Consider the following 21,448-nt stretch of genomic DNA (forward strand, 5'->3'; position numbering starts at 1 on the left):
GAAAGAATATAAAAATACTCTAGTCCACCAGAAAATGGTATGGCTCACAACTTGAAACATTTAGGTTTGTACTCGTTTTTCTTTTTGTAATAGTACTAATCTGTATAGTGGTACTATTACATAGTAGTATTATATAGTACTCAGCTGCCCTGTTTCCTAAGTGCAAAATAAGGCTGTAACAGTTTACAGTGTATGTAGCTGAGTGACAGTGATCTTGGGTTAAAATACAGCTAATCTGAACTAACAGGTGTATAAAAACCTGAGCTCACCTCATTAAGGTCAATTTAACGAACATTAATTCTACACAGTATCCTCAAACACTTTCAGGACCCTTATATTATGGGAAAACACATTCAGGACCCTTATATTCTGGGAAAACACAAAGTAGTCCAAGAGTGGGTCAGTATTTACAGGATACTGAAGTGTTTTCCTCTTAAGACTTGCTCCTTAAAATCATTTTGCTCAAATGAACTACATTTTCTTGACAAACTGAAACCAGTGTCAAAATAGGCACATTTAGCAAAGAGATCAGATGCGCTGTTACACAGAAAACTTGATAACAAATTTCCAAAACACATGCTGCAATTTCTAAGGGTTGCTACAATGTTAAACATTAAACAGTCTCTGAAAGCTCTTGCCTAATTAAGAGGGCCATGAGCTTCTTTGAGGAAGTCTTTAATATTTCTTCTGCTGTATGAATCTGTTATAGGGACAGATGTACAGACTAATATAAAAAAGAGAGATTATGCTGCTGAAGATTTTTTCTGGTAAGTTTTTTTTTTAACTACACAGATTAAATAATTACTTTTCCATTAATTCTCTTTTGATCTCCAAAAAGAACATCATTACTTTGTAGACTTTCTTCACTCCAACCCAGTATTTTTGAGTACAAGATTACTTATAAGAAAGTGCTTCTGTCCTTTCTTAAAATAGATTCTGAGTGGGAGCACATGCCATCATGATGCTGTAACTCATCAGGAAATTATGATGCAGTACCATCTTATTCTAAAGGCACCCGCTAGCTAAGATATGGACAAGGTCACATCAGCACTTTTTTGTTTTTCAGGAAGAAACAAACATAATACCACCACCAACAAAAAAACCCCAACATAACAAAACAAAAAAAATAACCAAACAACAACAAAAAACCCCACCAAAACACAAAACCAAAAAACTTGACACCAATCACTTCCCATAGAACAACCGCTACCAAAATATTAAGATGGAAAATTATAATTGTGAAAATACTAAGTGTACATAATTTAAAAATGCAGTGAACTACCTAGAATTATTTATCTAGGAAGGCAACAAACTAAGGGGAGGAGAACTGATTTCAAATGTTTTTTTCTTTCTTTTTTTTTAATAATTTTTAATAATTTTTTTTAATCATATGGCATGTCAACGAAGTTGTGGGGAAGACTGCTGGGGAGAGTGCTCCAAAACTTTTTTCCTGCTTGCTACAATCTTAAAGTATATCCAAATAACTTTTGTTTTGAAAAGACATTGAAGAAGACTACATCAGAGAAGCCATGACAGAAAAACCTTCTTAAGTAAAACAGGCTGTTAGTTATTTTGATTTTCTTTAAAAAAATAATTGTTCTTATTTTACTTAAACAACTGAAAAGAAATCTGGTTGTCCAGCAGCTTTATTCCTTCAAGTGCATTAATACAGCATCCAGGCTGGATGACCCCAGAACTTTCTAACTGTTAAGATATTTTTATTTAAATGGCAACAAAAACCAGTGCTCCTGCTTTTACCATTTTCAAATACTTGATAAGCATCATGTTTTCTCATCATCTGCATGGCTTCTGAATTCTTGGCAGCATGTAATAGAAGTATTTTTGCATATAAGCAAAAGTCAGGCCCTTAAGTCCTATACAAAGTCATCCAACAAACACCACAGGATTTCCCTAGAAACAAAGATGATAAATACACTTAATTTTTCTGGTGGGAACTTTATAGAAGGCTGAAGCTCCACCCAGACATGCTAGGAAGCTCATGTGCAAGGTAACACAGAGATTACACCTGAGGCAGCAAACACCCCCCAGTGAAAGGACAGCGGTGGGGCTGTATAACAGCACTGCAAGGTACACAAATGGCTTGGGACTACCAATCCAGAACTTTTCCTGGAGATACATACCAGATTACAGCGAGTACCACAGAGGCAAGGAATTTGGCTTTAATTTCCTGTTAGCATATGGAGATTTAAAACCATGCATTTATTTCCCAGAAGAGCACTTTAATTAGGAATCTTAAAGGCTGGATAATAACAAGCTTCTAGTGTGCTAAAGCTAGGTAACTACCCAGCTAAAAATTAAAATGCTATGGCATCTGGACAATTAACAAGGATCACACTGTAGCCTGGTAATAACCAGGGTGCTCAGCTGGGAGAGAAGACCTAGATTCTAGTCCCTGCTCCAGGGACTATTTCTGTTTTGTTACTTGCCCTTTAACAGGACAAGAAAATTCAACAATAGTTCGAAATGCAAATACCTGAACCCTCTTCTCTTCCCTTCCACTGCATGGTCCAAATTACTGAAGTTTAAGATACTGAAGCATCACCACATCTATGGCTCTCTTTGGATCTAGCCTACAAAGCGTTACAGATACCTATTTTTGATGGACTGTTTATTTCTCTCTTCAGAAAGACAGGATTTCTCAGAATTTGGGCACCTTTCCAGCCATGAAGCTTTTTTAATTTCACAAGTGTGTAGCTAGGGATATAGCTCCTAATAGCATGCTCCACAGAGAGAGTAAAGGCAATGCATTCCATTTTAAAGAATATTTAAAGCTGCTTCTACTTTTAATACAGCATTCCCTGGAGCAATAAAAATATCCCCAAATTACTGGATCAACACAATATTCTCTGCTCAGAAACACACAAACTCTAGTAAATCCACCTCACAAGTCTAAAACAATGACTTAACACCCTCCTCTGCCCCTGACATCCATCATCACACTATATGTTAACGCTAACCACCTTCTTGTGTTAACTGCAGCTTTTTTTCCTTTTTTTTTATTTTTTTTTTCAACTTGCATCTTTTGGATCATGTACTTTTTTTTGTTTGTCTTCATTCAAAAATCTTCAGCCTAGCCTTGAAGACACACAAGAAAGGTAATGTTCACATAGGTTGATCAATATGATAAATTAACTGTGAAATGTTTGTTCATTTTTTTAGAAACTGTTATATACTTTTGAGTACCACATTAAGTGAACACTACTGGAGCTTCTTCAACTTCCCATCTCAAATTCTCAGCCCTGGAGCAAGAATGGATGCAGTCAGAAGTAACTACTCAGATGTAAGAGGAATGCAACATGTATCCATGTATGTCATTTCCAGTAGACTAGTAGTGCTTCAGTAAATTCAGAGGTTTGCAAACCTTAATTATCAAAGAAATATATCATTGTTACTTTCAAAATACTCTTTTTAAATATCATGTCTTCCCTTTAGTTTAATGACTGCACTTTAAGCCTCATCCAGAAAGGTAAAGCTTTTGATATTGTTAATATGACAGACATTGAGGGAAAATCCAGACCCTCTCTTAGAGCAAAGTATACCACAAAAATACACATTATGTAATTCTAATATACAGATTATACTTCTCTGAATTACCTAATTTGAACAGTCTAGTAAGTTCATACGGGCATTCCTTTAAAACAGAGTAGACAAACCATCTGAGCAGAATTTTAGCTGTTCAGCTAACAAATGCTATACAAAAGTATTTTGTTAAAAAAACAAGGAACTATAAAGAATAAGTTCAAGAACAAAGCTGTGTTCACGTAACACTTTCAACACATTTGATCCTGGTTTCCTGATGTGGAAAGGCTTAGTAAGAAACCATATTCAAGCACTGAAAAATCCTAAAAAAACCACTCTCTTTCAAAAGTGAAAAACGGAAATAAATGTATCATGTGTGTTCTAAGAGCATCTCTCAACTGCTAAATTTTGTTTAATAAATAAATAAAATAATAAATAAATAAGTGGTATGTAGGCCCTTGATGCAGAGGCTGTTATATACAAATTTAATAAATGGCATCTCATTTAATACTCAAATCAACTGTGTCTTCTAGGATGTCTTAACTCATATATTACATTATACTAGTTCTCTTGAAATTCTTAAATAACCAATAAGTGTTTTTTACCTAGTAAGCTATATTTTAAAAGTCAGGCTATAGTAGCCAAAGTTAATTATGAGTGAATCCAAGCTAATAGAAGAATCCAAGTTTATTTCAGGACTTGCATGTAAGTTGAGTGTTGGCTCTTGTCCTCAGAGACTTAAAAACTCTTAAGTATGTAGCCTTATGTAGCATATAAGTTTCTATCTAGTTCACTACCTCTTTACCTGAGCATTTGCAAAGTACTTACATAAATAAAAGAAATCTGCATAATGTATAAATAAAAAGTAATGTATTTTGGCAGAAAAAACTTCATGCATGGTGAATAATGTTATCAGTTACAACCTCGTATCTGAAATTACATCTAATATAGAATAAATCACAGTACTGTGTCAAGCTGTGAAGTACTGTGAGCTTTAAACAGCTTTAAACCGCATCCTTACTCAAATGATCTCATTTTGGCATGCAATTAAAGGATTTTCTTCAATTACATTCACATACAAAAATTTAAAGAAACAGTTTGTATCTTAAGATGCATCATCAATGCACAGTAATTGACATTAGATAGTTGTGTAACAGCCCAGGGGAACATGGCAAACATACTATATTGACTTAAATGGAACTTAACAGTTAGAATGTATACTTTTTATTTTCCTTATGAAGGAAACCCCTTGAAAGCATGGAAGCTGAATTTCCATTCCATTGAAGGGACAAGAAAAAGAGATGAATCACCTAAGCTTTTTCAGCAGCTACAAAAAGCTAACACAAGAGAGAAGTAAAAATGCTACTCACCAATTGTAGACAAACCATTAACCAACAATGTAAACTGACAAAATATGTTCATAAGAGTCTTTCTTCATCCTACAGGATCTGTACCAGATGGCAAAGCCGTACAGTGGGTATTGGCTCCTTGCAATGATCTATAAATTGCATTCCTGAACAATGGGGGCAGATAAATTTGCAGAACAAGCTATACAATTTCTTATTGGTACTTTTTGTCTGGTAGAACGTCACATACAAAGGAAAATTGGACTTTTCTACCTGTCTGGCTAACAGGTATAAAAAAATGCAGTAGAACACAGAGACCAGCCTAACAAAATCTACTTTCTACAAGGAGATGACTGGCCTGGTAAATTGAGAGCAGTGGGTATTGTCTAGCTTGATCTCATTAAGGCACACACCTTTCCCTCACTTATTAAACTGCCCTTGTCTCAGCTGATGAGTTTCCACACTTTTGCTTTTCTAATTCTGTCCCTCATCCTGCCTGGGGGCAGTGAGTAAGCCTCTGGGTGGGGGCTCAGCTGCTGCACCAACCACAATATCCTTTAGTGATTTCTTTCAATTACTTCCTTTTTACTGCACTAAAGCAGTTCATTCTCCAAATATATCCTCCTGGACAACAGACTATTAGAAAGATCACTGGCTGCAAAATGAAAGAAACAACCATGGTCAAAAGTGGTAATATTTACAAGCAATTAAAACACATTCTTCTCATAGCTATGCTAATACAAGAAAGATGGACTATGGGAAAAACCTTTCATGGAGTTGCCTATGAAGTCATTCAGGAGTGTGAGGCAAAGTGGAAGAAATGCCCTGTCATCTGCCAGATTTAAGAAAAAAAAATAAAGTAAGAAAGAAATGAGAAAAAGGTAATTGCAACTGTTGACCTGATAACCTGATGAAATCCTGAGATTCCAGGAGATGTCAACTCAAAGCAGGTACAAATAAAAAAGTTCCAAGAAAAGAAGCACTTCACATTTAGTAGAAATTCTGAAAGAAAATACTGAATCTAATGGCATTCAAAAGGTTGACTTTTTCATCTAACACCAAAAATAATCTCAATGAGATATATGATGTATTTGATCAACAAACTCTATAAAGACACATACATCCGAAGAAAAAAAAAATAAACAAGAAAACAACACTGCTGAGAAAGATTTCAGTATAACCTGTCATGTTACAGGCAATGAAAGATATTACAGTCAGTCCCTAAGGAAGTATGCCTTTGTCAATTCACAAAAGAATAAAACCTGCACAAGAACAGAAATAACAGTAACTGAAAAGTCTTTCCAATGAAAAATACCAGAAAAGCACTAAAAAGCCATTTCCAGTATTTAGCCAGTACAATCTACACCAAATATAAAGATGAAAAGTCAGACATGGAAGAAAATGACAGCAAAGGAATCTGTTGGCCTCACGTCTTTATCTTCTATTGTTTTTAAATAAGAGCTAAGGTTTTTAATGCTTTATTCTCTTTATTCTCAAGCATTTTGCTCCATGGTGAGATTAAGGGGGAAAAGGAACGGCTGAAACTCTTGGGAGTACTTTCCCACTCATCACCTTTCTTCAAAACTCTTTTTGTTGTAATAGGAGCTATAATTAAATTCTGAAACTTCAACAAATATCCAGTAATTCTACACAGGTTAATAAAGAAAATTAAAATAAACAGAATCTAATGGTCTCCTGAAGGAAGATGAGACATTAGTAAAACAGAAGCAGATTCACAGATCAACCAGACATCACCAGAAGTAGCACAATTACTTCAAAACCAGGAAGCCGATCATTTTGTATCCAAAAAAGAGAGAAATATCCTACAGACACACAAACAGCATATGCTTCTGTGAGCATGATTAAGTGAATGACTGGTAATTGAGTTTTGGAACACTATATGTAGCCCTAGGTCACTGCCTCTGAAATTGAAATCAGCGGTCAATGGGTGGTGCACAAGGCTACCAAGTGTAATTGTATCCATGCAATCTTCTCAAATAATGTAACTTCTGATTTTGATAAAAGTGCACTACAGTAAAAATACAAGTTTTGAGGGCCTGGCAACAGTATACTTCCCAAATACACGGGCTACTAATGTCTTGGCAAAAGATCGGTTTTTCTCATGCATTATTAGCAAAAGAAAAAAATTCCCACTTTCTTTACACTGGCAGCAACTTGTTCCCTTCTCTACTGTGTGGGCACAAGAATTTACTCATAGTAAACTGAAAGAAATTCACTGAAAGTTGGCTTGGCAAAATACTATCATCTGGACTAGTTCACATTCTGTTCACCGCATATAGGAATAATTTTGCTGGGATAAATGAGAGCTCATGGACAGATGAGAGCTCTAGCTGGGATTAATTTCACCTTTAACACAATGAAGTAAAAAACTAACTCATAAAGAATTGCTAAAAGACTCAATATTTGTCAGCTTTGAATGAGGCTCAGTGAGGGATTTTTAAGAAGAGGCTACTGGGATTACAAACATCTAGAATATTTAGTTTGTTTTTATGGGAAGAATAGAGTAATAATATCCTAATTTTGTTCTGGTTAAGCTTTTCTAGTGAACAGGATGCTTGCACATACCTACAAATGCATAATCCTTAAGCACACAAATCTTTTCTCTGTTGAGCTTGTCTGCTGTCCATTAACAGCCTTTACACCACATTTGTATAACCATGGTCTTTACATTCTTTAATAGAAGCTATCCTTCATGATACTGTTTTGATTTTACATAACATGGTTATCAATTCCTTCTATAGTTTCTTTTTCTCACACTTTCTGTAAAATTGTGGTTTTATTATGAATTCTTAACATTTTTCTAGCCAGACTGTTCTTTTATGTTACGATTTTTATAGTGACTACAGGATATCAGTATTTTCTGCTATTTCAAAAATCACACTTCCACTACAGATATACCTTAATACTGAAGATGTTACTTACATTTGCAATTTATCTCCACATATGGCGTTTCAATACCCAAACCATGCTCTGTACATAATTAGTAGCCATGGAGACCATGAAAACACACAATATTAGACAAATGCATGGACCAGCAAGCTTCTGAGTTGTAGTTAAAGACTTAAATTTAATTGCACATGGTCCACTGACCACAATTATACAATTAACTATCCTCATCTTCAACCCAATCCCTTCCCCATTTTAAGGAAATATCAAGAATCTCAAAGCCTGACTTGCCCAAACAGCTGATGCCTTACACTGGCTGTTCCAGTTACCTCCATCAATCACATGGGTAACAGTTCACTCAAGAGAATGGTAGTGACTCTGTTCTCATCAGCAAGAAGGTATGCAGGGCCGAAACAAACTCACAGGATGATCTTGCATGCAGATGTTTTAAGTAGGTGGTATACGGACAGATGTCCAACAGAAGAAAAATAAGTCAGTAGCACATCATCTGCAATTTAGTACATAGCAGGCCAGCAGCCTCAAAGTTAGAAAAATAGCTAGACTGAGCCAGAGATATGCTTAGAAAAACTATACTGACTGCAAGTAAGATGACAGATTGAATGGTGCCAAAGAAAGCCCTCGAGCAAAAGTGAAACCAAACCCAGCAAAAATGTGTCACTTTTCTTGTTTTAAGAATTACTGATATACACTATAATGTTTGTGTGTGTGTGTGCATATTAATTATACATATAGTCTTCAAATTAGTTCTGTCAGGCATACTATAGTCAAGATAATAGGTTAGAAAAACTAAACATTAGATGTTTTGACTATTAAAAAACTAATACATTCATAAAGTGACCTTACGTGCCTGTAAATGTGTAACAGTGTTCACCTTTTCCCAAATTTAACACTGCAGAAATCTAACATTCAGCTCTTCTAGTCACCTACCATGCAAGTTCTCAGATGTTCAGCTCTTTGCAAAGCACAAATGTAGCACAGCCTTCATATTTACCTACTACTACATAAATCAAAGATCTTTACATACAAAATGGAAAAATTATATCTTGACTTATCCTCTCCTCAGAAAATTTTCCTGTAATAGGCAAATCCTTCCCTTCCTTCACTATGGTTTTTTTACTGCTTATTACTGAGCAGAGGCAGGGTCCTTGCTTGTCCATGAGGATGAGCTAGTAAATACCACCAGGAGGACACCTGGCCTGACAAAGCAGTAGTTGCACAAAGGAGGCAACACAGCCAGATTAAGGAGTGCCAAGACCACCTTTGCAACTGATGCAAGCAAACTACACAGTTAACTGTGTTGAGGAAAGAGAAGTCCTATCTCCCATTTTTACCTACCCCACCTGTACAATCCAGCTCCTCCCTCAAACCGGCATTCCTGAGGGTCCCTTGCCGAGTTGATTCAGTTTGTTCCAGCTACAGAAAACTAATTTCTCAAAAGAAGAGCAGCTTTCCACTAGGTTAGCCAGTTAAGTTGGTTTTGCACAGAGCAAAAAAAAATGGCAGGATAGAAGAGAAGTAAGACAGAACAGAACTGAAAATATTTACAACAGAGGTAAAAAATTGCCAGCCTTGCTCACCATTCACCTACAGAAGCAGAAGTCTGCAGAGCTCAGTGCTGAACCAGATCATAGAACTGACTCAGCTCAAAAGGATCCTTCTTTTTTGGAAGGCTAATTTTCATCTGTTTCAGTTCCCTGCCTGCACAGCCACACAACCGGTTACGCCAGCACAGCACAGCAGTGAACAAGGAGAGTGATGATAGAATCATGCCCAAGATTAAACCTGTTGGTTCTAAAGCAGCAGCCACTTATAGCAGACACCAGAAGAAAATTCTCTCAGTACCTCACCTTGAGATGTAGTGAATGAAGGAAGGTAAAATCCCTGAAAAGGTGCTGCATGTATTTTCCTACCGGACAAGTCAGATAGGTACAGATATGCCTGTTCAAACTAAGGATTAATTTAAACATGCTTTTTCTGTCATTTCCTCAGCTACAGGTTTTATAAAAATTTGTGATTCTATGGCTAGTTCTGGACAACTGAAATACTTCTACATACTACCAAACTTTACTTTGGGCTATCTTAAGTTAAGAGGCATTTCAAGGCTAGTTAATGAAAGACATCTCTCTTTCTCTAGAGTATCCAAATATTCAAAGGTTATATGCCCTCACCCACATCACCTTTACAAAATGCACAAAAGCAGTTCAAGAGCCAGTATCTTCCTGGTCACCTTACATATCTAGGAAGGTCTCCTTAGTACTACCCACTGGAAGACCCCTCTGGCATGCACAAGAATTTTAAGAGGCACACATAACCCTGTGAAGGCAAAAAACAACAGAATGTCTATATTAAGTTTTTGAGCTTGGTTCAAGAATGTGCCTTTTAAGCTGTCTCCTGAGAGTCCCCAGTCACCACACTTTGGTTCACACTGCAGAGAAGAATGAAGTATGAATACGGAATTCACTTTGGACAAAACAATGAGATGCACTCCACAAGTGCACCTAATGCACTCCAACAATTACTGAGGTCACTCCATGGGTTTTGAGCTAGTGTGAGGCAAAGCAGACTCAACAATCTGCAGGTGAAGTCCCCAGTACTAAGATCTGTTTCTCTAAAGCAGCAGTACTTGATATCAAAGACTTACATTGAATGAAATCACCAAAGGCAACCTACTGAATTACAGTCAAAAGACTTACCTAGGTACAGCACAAAATTTTTTTTTTTAAAAATCGTGTACTTATCATTGAAGAATTGAGACAGTATCTAATTATCCAAATATAGGGAATATCTGCATCTGAGTTTTTTCCTGCAATGGCTGCTAGTTGGAATGTCAGCATCTAGGGGGGGTATTAAGTTTAAATTTATACTTTGAAGGAATTAGAATATATATTTTACTATTGCCTCAAATGGCTCCAGGCTGATGTTTTCCCAACATCTAAAACACTGAAAAAGCTCCTGAATGTGCCCTAATCATTAGCTACTTTCTAGATGCTAATAAGATCTCAACCATTCATTATAAAGTAGTTTTCCTCAGCATACTTTTCATATGCACAGCTGAATTTACTTTCCGGAGGCTGAAGCACAGGTAGAACATTTTTAGCGGGTGCTTGTTCGCTGCAGAAAAAGGTTCCTAGGAATAATCTGAATGTGAAAACCTGCTAAAATTATTCTGGAGTATACTAAAAGCTGCTACTATTCTGGTAAGAAATACTGAAAATTATTACTATTTCACATCTAAAATCTCCCTTATGATTTGATGAGTCCTCACAGCAACTTACACATAACAATAATGGAATACAAGACATGCTATCAAGGAATTAAAAGATTTTTCTAATATTAAAGATAATCCATGATGTCCCAGTTTAATGCTATACAGAAATTTGCCTCAGATGGCTTTTCCAGAAAGATGTTCTGTTCATCAAAGCAGTCACAGAAAGTCTACTTGAACCCTTTTCTGACAAAACAACGGTGAAATGACAACTAGTATTTTCTCTAAATCTCTTTGATCTCTTTGAACTGCCAAGCCAAAGAGAAAAGTCATGTACTGAAACCATTGTGCATAAACTAGAGCTATACCCTTTGGAATAAAGAAATAGGAACAGGCAGGTGAGCTTCCTTGAAGCTTAACAATCACAGGAAATTCTTCATCAGTTGCTTTTTTCAGCAGTTGCTTTTAACATGAACTTTACAGTTTCCATTTTGATTTTTAATGCTTAGGAAAAAAGCCCGAGTCTCACTCATAAGAAAGTCCTGCACACTGGAGACGCTGGTAACAGCTTTAATTCTTACCATGCTGGAATTTAACTGCAAGATCAGACCTTAAAGCTTGACAGCTTACCTTCCTCCTGTGGAACAGAGTACATTCCTAAAAGATAGATATCAGTATAACATTAGGTTCAGAAACATCAGATTCTGGAACAAATATACCCAACTTGAACCACACACATCTTACTGACATGACCATTCCCAAATTTTCAGAGCTCTGTGCCTTGCCTTCTTTCCAAAGAATTATGTCATACAGCACTACCCTGTAGTAACATTTACTTTAAAAAGTTATGAGATTTCTCTCAAAACTCTCAAAATCCTCAGTCTCCTGGCTTATTCTACGTCTCTTTTACTGGTTTCTTCTTTCCTTTACTTTGTTAAATTAATGCCATAGTAAATGTCTGCATGATCAGAAGGGTTTGGAATCTCTTGTAATAGGATGTTAGGAGGAAAAGAAATTCCCCCTGCAGACATTTCAGTCTGCTTGATTACAGCAATCATTAAAAAAGCCTACCATCAAGTACATTTTACAAAAACTAGAAGTACCTGGATTTAGATTCAGCTAAATCTAGTAGATATGGAATTATACCACACTGATTTATTACATCTATCAAGGGAAAGGAATACCATTAGAGTAACTATCTAAGAAGGAATTCTTTCAGTACATCATAAAAACAGGAGAAAAACCTGGAGACAACTAAAGCATTCTCCAAAAACTCCATTTTATACACAATTAGTTTTATAATACTCTCTTTTTTTTCTTTTTTTAAAGTATTAAATCAGAGTGTACCAGCAATGATGAAGTTTTAATCAGCAGGAGTTACACATATAGGAAGATCTGTTGCAACTTTATCTCAGCATCCCTAGAGCTTTGTGTATATTATCTACAGAAACACTTTGTCCCTGCACTCTCTTTTAAAGGTGTTTCACAACTTTTTTCCTCACTGTGCTTAATTTACAGTTTATTTCTTCAAGAAAGTTGATTTTAAGAAGCCTTGATTTGCTGTAGGTTTATTTAATGTCTCGAGTACTTACACAACTAACCAGAGAAATTAGGCTAAAAAAAGAGGAAAGGAGAAGCATGTATTCCCTTTAATCTTACGGGGCTTTTTTTTCTTTTTTCCTGGAAATACCAAGCATTCTTCTCACCAGATATGTACTTACTTTAGGTATCTTGCTGCTTTCTCCCACTTTTTTTCTGAGGTGAAGTTTCTGACAGGGAATCAATCCACAGTAAGCCTTTGGTTTCTCATCATCTACACCATTCTGCCACTACTCTACATCATATGAAAGAACCATGTCAGTAGGAAACTATGCAATATCTGTTCGAATACCTGGAAATCTTCTTCCAGAAACGTGCTGCCACCCACACCTTCCTAAGACAGGATTTGCAAGTACCTAGTAGGAGGATACATACCTGCCCAACAGTATCTGCTCTTTGGCAATCTCATTTATCTTCCTAATCCCATGAGAACTGTTTTAAGAAGGGGTAAGAAACAGCAGTGTAGAAGTGTGTTGGTTTGCAGAGTTCCTAAGTAGTACCATATTCAATATTGCTTCAAGAATTACTGGATTAAGACTTTACAGACCTCATCTCAGGTCTTGCTATCAATTCTTTCCTAAGTGGCCTATCTAACAGCATCAGAAGCAGCTTGATAAGAATAAAGGAAATTTCCTTTTTTTTAATGACAAGCATCATTTGTAGAGGTCCTAGAAGCCTTTTCCTTCTGAGTCAGGTCTGCAAGACACTTCACTACAATTCATTTTCATTTGCAAAGAATGTGTATTATTTTTCATCCATACAACTTCCCACAAAAATATTCTGAATAAACAACTTACTTCCTAGATTTCAGTATGAATTTAAATCCCCTCCAGCATACATCTTAAAAAAAGAAAAAAAAGTACCAATAATCCCACCTCCCAACAAATCCAAACTATAACACCTGGGAAAAAAACCCAAAAACACAAACCCAAACAAAACCACACCATATAATTTAACATATACTTTAATTTCTGCTTCCCACTTTTAGATCTCAAAAGTCACATATGATAGCCAGGAAAACCAACAATATACATGCATGAAAGATTTTTTAAAGGAAAAATATTCCACATAAGTTCCTTACAATACACAGGACAGTGAAGAAAACTAACAATTTCATAACCACACAGTAAGAACTAAAAACACACAAAAACTTTATAGTTCAAAGCCCAAGTGGATTCTGCTTCTTCACTTTCTTCACTTTACAACATAATAAGTGATATAATTTAATTAGAAAAGGAAAAAGTAGAAATATGTATTTCTACAGTTGTGATTGTAAGTACGCAAGCAATTCTTAATATATTTCTTTTATAGGTCTACTTATACAATCTGTATGTTGAATACATAGGAAATGTCATAATACATCTAGAATTATTAAAATTACTGTTCTAGGTAACTCATATATAAAGCTAAATTAATGTTGAGTCAGTTCTTGAAGGTCTTGGAAAAGTAGCAAAAAACATTTTACTGCTCAAAAATAGGTTTTGTTATACATAGCTATTCCCTAACCATTGAAGTCAGACAGCGCAAGTCTTGTTGTTTATCTCATATTATGAGACAATGTATTTTATTCCTTACAAAACATCATTCACCCACATTTTAACAGTAGGATAGAGCCCTGTTTTGCAGGATTTTGCAAAATGTACACACAAGATTATTCTTAAGGGTTTATGCCAATTTTTTTCCACTTGACAAGTTAGGCATAAAATAGGCCTCAGTGAATTGGTTTGAAAACAAAACATCACATACAAATCTCTTACTTGCAAAATGAAATTTTCTAAGGTAACTGCCTAATTAAGTCTATTTTTCCCAAGCACTTTTTTATGAAATTACTGTTTTTTAAATTTTAACTTATTTTTTCAATTGTTCTGTGATAAAATAAAATAAAAGCCAAAATGCTATGCTCTTTTTTATTAATTAAAAACATCCCACAGGAAAAAGGCTGTCACCTGCTCATTTCCCTTATTACCCTCCTGCTCTCCAAGGACACCTTTTTCAGGCATTCTGTTAAACTTTCAAGAAGAATTCTGTCATACACAACACTACAAATATAAGACCATTTCAATGTAAGAAGTGGAGAGTTGCATACTGCATCTACATATATGAACAGAATGTAATTTATTTCTTTTACTTAGTCCACACTTCAAGACATTATAATATCTAGCAAGAACTAAAATTTGTTCTCATTTTTAGCTATTATGTTCTCTTGTTGCATAACAATCTCACAAATCGCAGACAACAGAATGTATACTTGCTTACCTACAAAAAAATCCAGACGGCTACGGCTGAATCAACATTAAAGGTGGAATTCTGTGTCTGTATATCAGAATTTTGTATGCTAGACTCTCCAAAACAGCCTGATGATCACATATTCTGCTACTGTCCAATTAACAAATCCAGCAGACCAACAAAAGGTTATCCCAGAACTAAGCTGGTCCTCATTAAATTCACAATCACTAATTTTTAAAATAAACAACATGGAAAGTTTTCCTGCAGTACTGGAAAAGTAGACAAATATAAACCTAGAAAAATAATGAAAACATGCTGTAATGGGTATGCTCTGTGCTGCTAAATATGAACCACAGACATGGAGCGTGGGTGAAGATGGAAGTCTTTCAACTGTATTCGGATAAGTAAACTCCCAAATCAAGAAACACTGAGTACACAAGACTTCTTACCCTGGATCTATAAAAAACATAAATCCCAAAATGAATGGCCATTTCCTACACAAGCAGGTATTATTTCCCATCTATAAGTGTATGTTTTAAATCTCTTTCTTTATATGCTTTTAGTTTCAGTGTTTCTACTTCTTCCCATTCAAAAGAGTACTGTAGCAAGCAACTAAAACTTTAAGTACAGGAGTCTACTGTATCAGAGAGATTTCAGCCTATTTTTATTACACACTGTACACTAAACTGCGGGGGGAAAGCAAGGACTTTCTTCCTCTTTAAGTTTAAAATGTAAAGCATAGTTAGACTACAAAAAGGATCATGTTCACGAGACTAAAGCTCATCATCACAGCCATGTACAAAGTCAAAAAGAAATGCTTTTGTGAAGATGTCCAACTACAAATGGCAAAGAGGGTGATCTCCTAGTTTCTATGGATGAACTCAACATTATGGCAGTCTTACAATTGAAAAAGATGAAAATCAATGTTACTCTGAATCCAGAAAGTTTTAATGGAAGCACAGCATTTCTTTAACTAAGGCTACCAGGAGAAGTTACTGCCTTTAATCTATGTTTTGAAGATAAGTGCACAGTAAGGTGTAATTCTAGACAGAAGTCAGATCACAAACAAAAAAACTAAGCAATTTCAATTTAGACAATTAGAGTAATTTGACAATACCTCTTAGCAAACCTAGTGTCAGTCCTCCCCCTCCCACACACACCTCTATAAGAAAGTTTCCCACTTTCTTATGAAAGTGAATAGATGAACAGAACCATAGTCATGAAGACACCCTGCAACTTGCATGTTATTAACGAAGACTTAGAGGAAAGTCATAAGAAAGTACCTCATAAAACAGGAGAGAAGCATATGACTTTTTAGTTGGGACACAGACAGCCTATACATTTCTAAAACAGTCTGAACCAACATATAGTGACACTGTAAGTATTTTGTTTCCCATATTTCTCAAAGATAATTTTTACAAAACATTCATATCACTGAACTTCAGATCTGCCCAGGCAACCTCTGGTTGCAGTTCTCAAGTAGGTAAGAGCCTCACCATCTCAGAAGCTTGCTTCAAACTGATACATTCAGACACAATGTCCATGCTCAGAGTCACTTCAAACACAAAGACACCCCTGTAATCTTTCACACTACAGGGTTATGGGAACATCAGGGTCTGAGTTAAACATTCAGAAACATTTGTCTGCTTTATTATGTAGGCTTATGGCAACAGCTATCATTGAAAATGTCTTAATCTTTACACAGAGGAAGAAAGGGAGAACAATGTATCTGAAGAAAAATTTGCCTAAACCCCTTATCCCCTTATGAAAGGGAAAGGCTGTACCAATTTTAAAGCAATACTGAACATAGTAAACCTATCCTGAAAGAAAGTTAGTCTGAGAGCTTTATCCTAAACAAGGAGAAACAATACAAAATGAGGAGCAAAGACAGAAAATGGTATTTATGTCTGGTGATGATTTTCTCACAGACCTGCCACTAACGCAAACTGAATGAAGAGTTATCAGCCAACCCAAAATCTGACAAATTTTTATCACAGATATTTTGAAAAAAACAAATGTGTAACAAAACCTTGAGTTTTGGCCAGCTACATTACCTGCTTACTGGAGAGAAAACAAGAAGAGAGGCAAACAAAAAAATAATGGGGATGGAGAGGAAAAAAAACACAAAATAGGAACAACCACAGAGAGGCAGAGTCTGTTTTTTTCCATTGGGCTAATGGAGATGGCAACATCATTCAGAACTCTCTGGACGGTTCCAGTCAAGGGTCAGCTTTAGTCCCTGACAAAACAAGAAAGGTCACAGATTATATAACTTTTACCAATGCCACCACCAGTGAAGGATAACCTAATATTGATTCAACTCTGGCCAGAGCACACAATTTCTCCTCTTTTCCAGCCAACTTCAACGTTACAAAATTCTGTACTTAGTACACCAGGTTCAGCAACCTGACACCACTGGTAACTGATTAACAACTGTTCAGTTAGAGAGATCCCAAACATGAAAAGCTTGCTTGTATTTTACCAAGAAAGCACTGATGCACAACAGTACATACAGAGCATGCAAAGAATCCAACCTTTACTGTAACTGTGGATACCTCTCCTCTTTTTCGTTTATCTACCCCACATTTCTTGTTTCTCTATGACTGTTTCTGTTTTGAAAGAAGATATCCAGAACACTTCAATGACAAAGGTTTGGACACTGTTAGTCCAACTCTGTTATTCCATCACAAAAATCTCCCAGTATGACAGTTAGCATTACAGCCCTTTTAAAATGTATTTTACCGTAACAGTAATATCAAGACAACATAACACTATTCTATTAGTAGCTCATGAGCCTGCAGTACATACCAAAGGTAGCAGAGGGAAACCTAGGTTTGGAACCTAAGTGAGCAGCATCTTTAATCTGAACACTTCATTAAGCCCTGGTGCTGAATATGACACTTTCACAGTTACACTATTCACAAATTAAGAAACTTCTTGAAATGATAAGACACAAAGATAAGAATTCAAGTTTCTATCCACAAACAAGCTTCCTATGTGCATAAGACATAAACCTCTAGTTCACAAGTTTCAGTTTTGTTATCAGTCAGTTGTATATTTCCTCCCGTTTCAGTAAATAAGCTTAACTCTACAACTTTCTATATAGAGACTCAAAAATAAGCATGAGCGTTGTCTTCAAGTCCATAGGTGCTGTATACACTAAAGCATTTTTCCTGATTTCAGGAAGACAGTTCTTTGACGTTGAGAAAATGTCCTAATTAGCAACTCTACTCTTATCATTGACTCTTAACTAAAATACATCAACAGTTTGGGTACAAGAGAAATTAACAAGTAATTTTTGTAAAAAAAGCCCAAGGTGCTACATTCTGCATAAATTTGCATTTGAACACAGTTAAGTTACTTTGGTAAACAATAACTAAGATTTCTGTTTCTCTAATCCACTGTACCTGTCCTAATTTGCCACAAGTGGAAAAATTTACATTTGTTTCTTGGTGGAAACTGGCAACACATACACAAACACAGAGGTCTACCAAGCAAAACTAAATACAATAACTTACTCAAAACAAAACAATGTAATGAAACTAACCTTTATGACAAACATTACTCACTCTCAATATACTCCGCAGCCATGAGCATCAGTCTCTACATCAGATAAAAATTACAGTGTGCCCAAATAATTTTCATATGTCCTCATTTAAAAATAAACACACAACTTTATTCCAAATTAATTCAACAGACTTACTCCTTCCTAAGTAAATTTAAATTCCATCATGACCATAAGGTGCAGTACTGATTATTTTCTATACTGAGTACACCAGATCTAACAGGAGCATAAATCTGTATGCCTGTGCTGATAAGATCACAAGTATATATTCATAGGAAAACAAACATATGCCTATGATCTTAATTAGAAAAGCTAAAGAAGTCATGTTAATTATCTAATTTCTGATCACTAAGCTACTCTAAATGTTAAAAAAATATAGTTCACATACCTAACCTTTTCATTTCTACACTTATTCCTCCATACAGTAGCATTTATTAGCTCAAGAACCAATTATTAGTTCATCTGTATGAGAAAAATTCAGAAGACTACATTTTTTAATTTGCTATCTTTTCATAGCTGAAACAGCAGAAACTGCTAGGGGATCCAAATCCCCCAAAGTACAAATATTCTCTTCTCAGGTTAAAGGAGATGCCAGAGATGAAAATAATTAAGGCTGGCCAAATATATGCTATGACATTTGTATACCATTTTATTTAATGTTTACAAGCACACATAAAAAGAAGGCTAGGAAAATTGTAAGAAACCAAGCTGTCCCCTTTTAAAATGGCAAAATAATTATTTGCAAAAGTTTTTAGCCTGGAATTCAAAATAATTACATTAAGGGGGAAAAACTAAAACTGTTCTGTTTGGTTATGCCATTTGGCTTTCCTCTAAAAACAAAATACTAAAATTAGACCAGAAGGTCTTCTCAATGAAATTACAAATTATAATATAAAGCTTAAAGAGTTTAACAATGATCAAACAGGATTTACAGTTCAAAATAAGTGTATTCAGAAAGATTATCTGAACCTAATGAGAGACCAAATCGTTATTTAAATTATTATAACACCATATGTGCCTGGTACTGCATTCTGGGAAAACTTACATGTGAAAATGATTACAACTCTTTGATCAAAAGAAAATAATAACCCAAGTTACACACCATGAAGTTGTACAAAATAACGCAAAGACCATTCGGTTATAACTCCCTTCCCGCTTTAACTTTTACAATAATAGGTAGTGGCACGCATGTCCTATCCTTCAGGAACAAAGGGAACAAACCACCCCATGTGACTTTTGCATCTGGTCCAACACGCTCTACCCATATTAAGGATCTGGCTGCCTGGAATTCGAATGCAACGCTAAGGATCTCCACTTGTATATACCGTGCTTTTCTAGCGGTTTATCGTCACAATCATCTTGCGGCCAAGCGCTTCGCAGGAAGGGAAGGAGGGGAAAGGCTCCAGCCTTCGCGACATGCCTTGCTCCCGGCAGCGGGATCAGCACCCGGCACAGGAACAGCGCCGAGGGCTCCCGCGGGCTCGGGCCGCTTCCGAAGGCGCCGCTCGGGTTAAACACCGCTAGCTAACCAATAACATCAGGGTTAACGCCAGGCCTCCTCTCCCATCAATGTCCCTCTTTCACTCCAAGCATCCTCCTACTCCTAAGAGAGCTCACAACGCTGCTTTCCATGAACAGTCATGTCTTCCCAGGCTCCTGGTGAAACCTACTGAGCTTGACGCCTGAAAATTTCGCCGAAATCTCTCGCCCCTTCCTTGCATAGGAACGGCGCTGACGCCCGTATGCACTGGAACCCCTCGGGGCTCCGCGGGGCTCCGGGATACCCGCCAAGACCCCGGCAAAGGAACCCCCCAGCCTGTCACACCCCTACCGGCTCCGGGAGCCCTTCTGTGCAAACACCGCAGGTCATGTGCCACGGGTTTATTAAAGGATCATCCGTGCGCTATGAGCAGCAGCATCATAAATGCCCTCCTCCCCCTCCCAAAAGAGAGCATACAGGCACAAGCATCCCCACCCACCCTCTCCCAATTCCCAAAGTAAAGGCCGGAGGGGGAGGGGAAGGAGCCATCCCAAAGGAGCTGCCGCGCGGAGCGTGCCGCGCTCGGGCATTCCCGCGGCCGGGAGCTGAGGCCGCCTCCCGCCCGGAGAAGGCAGGCCCGGCACCTGCCGGCCCGCAGACTGCGCCGGCCGCGGGCTGCCTTCTCCAGCGCCTTCGCACTCACGGCTCCGCCGCGTTCGGAGGAAGCCCGGCCGCGTCCCGGCCCCCCATGCCCTCCGGCATTCGCCCGCCCGCGCGCTCCGTCCCCTTCGCGCGGGTTATCCCCGGGTCAGTCCCCGCGGCTGCGGCGCCCGCCCGCCTGCGGCAGCGCTGCCCAGCGCCGGCCGGCTCCGCTCACGCCGTCCGCCGGCGGCCGGAGCGCCGCCCCCACGCCCCGACCCCGGCTCGGGGCTTCGGGTGCCGCACGCACGGCGGAGGGGCGCTCCCTGCGCAGCGGCGGCGCCGCCGCCACGAGAGAGACAGACGGCCGGCGGGGAACCCCGCGGGGCGGCCTGAGGCGCGCACCGCCCCGCGGCCGCCCCCCGCGCGTCCCCGGCGTCGTGCCCGGAGCGGCCCTGTACCTGTGAGGACGCCGACGCGGATCTGGTGGTCGTGGTTCGTCAGGATCATCCCCTCCGACGCCATGGTCGCGGCGCAGCACCGCACTGCCGGGGGGGGGCGGGGGGGCGCGGGAGCGGCGCCAGCGCAGAGGGGGCGGGGCCGAGGGGTGGGGCGGGGCTGAGGGGCGGGGGCAGATCGGGGGCGGGGCCAGGGCTACGACGGCGCGGGGGGGGGTGCGAGACTAGCGCGGTGCGCGCGGCGCAGGCAGCACCAATCGAGCGCCGAGAATCCGGCCCGGCCCTCGGGATCCCTCATTGCAGGGGGCCGGCAATTCAATTCCTGAGACCTCGGAAAAGGGGAAAAGAAAGTAAGGATGGTAATGATCCCTGCTCTTGGTTAGCATAGAATTGCAGAACCACTGATTCAATTAGTTTGGAAAAGGCCTCTGTGGTCGTCGAGTTCAGCTATGACCAACCTTG

General features: G+C 38.2%; 1 protein-coding gene across 8 annotated transcripts in view; it reads right to left on the reverse strand.

The window, feature by feature from the left end:
* Positions 1–21,076, reverse strand: part of GPHN (gephyrin) — a 277,217-nt gene extending 256,141 nt beyond the window's left edge. For all 8 annotated transcript variants that reach the window (XM_088057855.1, XM_005520351.3, XM_088057857.1 and 5 more), the window contains exon 1: positions 20,990–21,076. In XM_088057855.1, coding sequence (XP_087913981.1) covers positions 20,990–21,053 — 64 coding nt within the window. In that variant the 5' untranslated portion in view covers positions 21,054–21,076. The remainder of the gene's footprint in view (positions 1–20,989) is intronic.
* Positions 21,077–21,448: the final 372 nt, after the last annotated feature.

Source organism: Pseudopodoces humilis, chromosome 7, assembly GCF_049639895.1.
Source record: "Pseudopodoces humilis isolate 2021_Gansu_Grassland_sample_001 chromosome 7, ASM4963989v1, whole genome shotgun sequence".
Classification (NCBI taxonomy): domain Eukaryota; kingdom Metazoa; phylum Chordata; class Aves; order Passeriformes; family Paridae; genus Pseudopodoces; species Pseudopodoces humilis.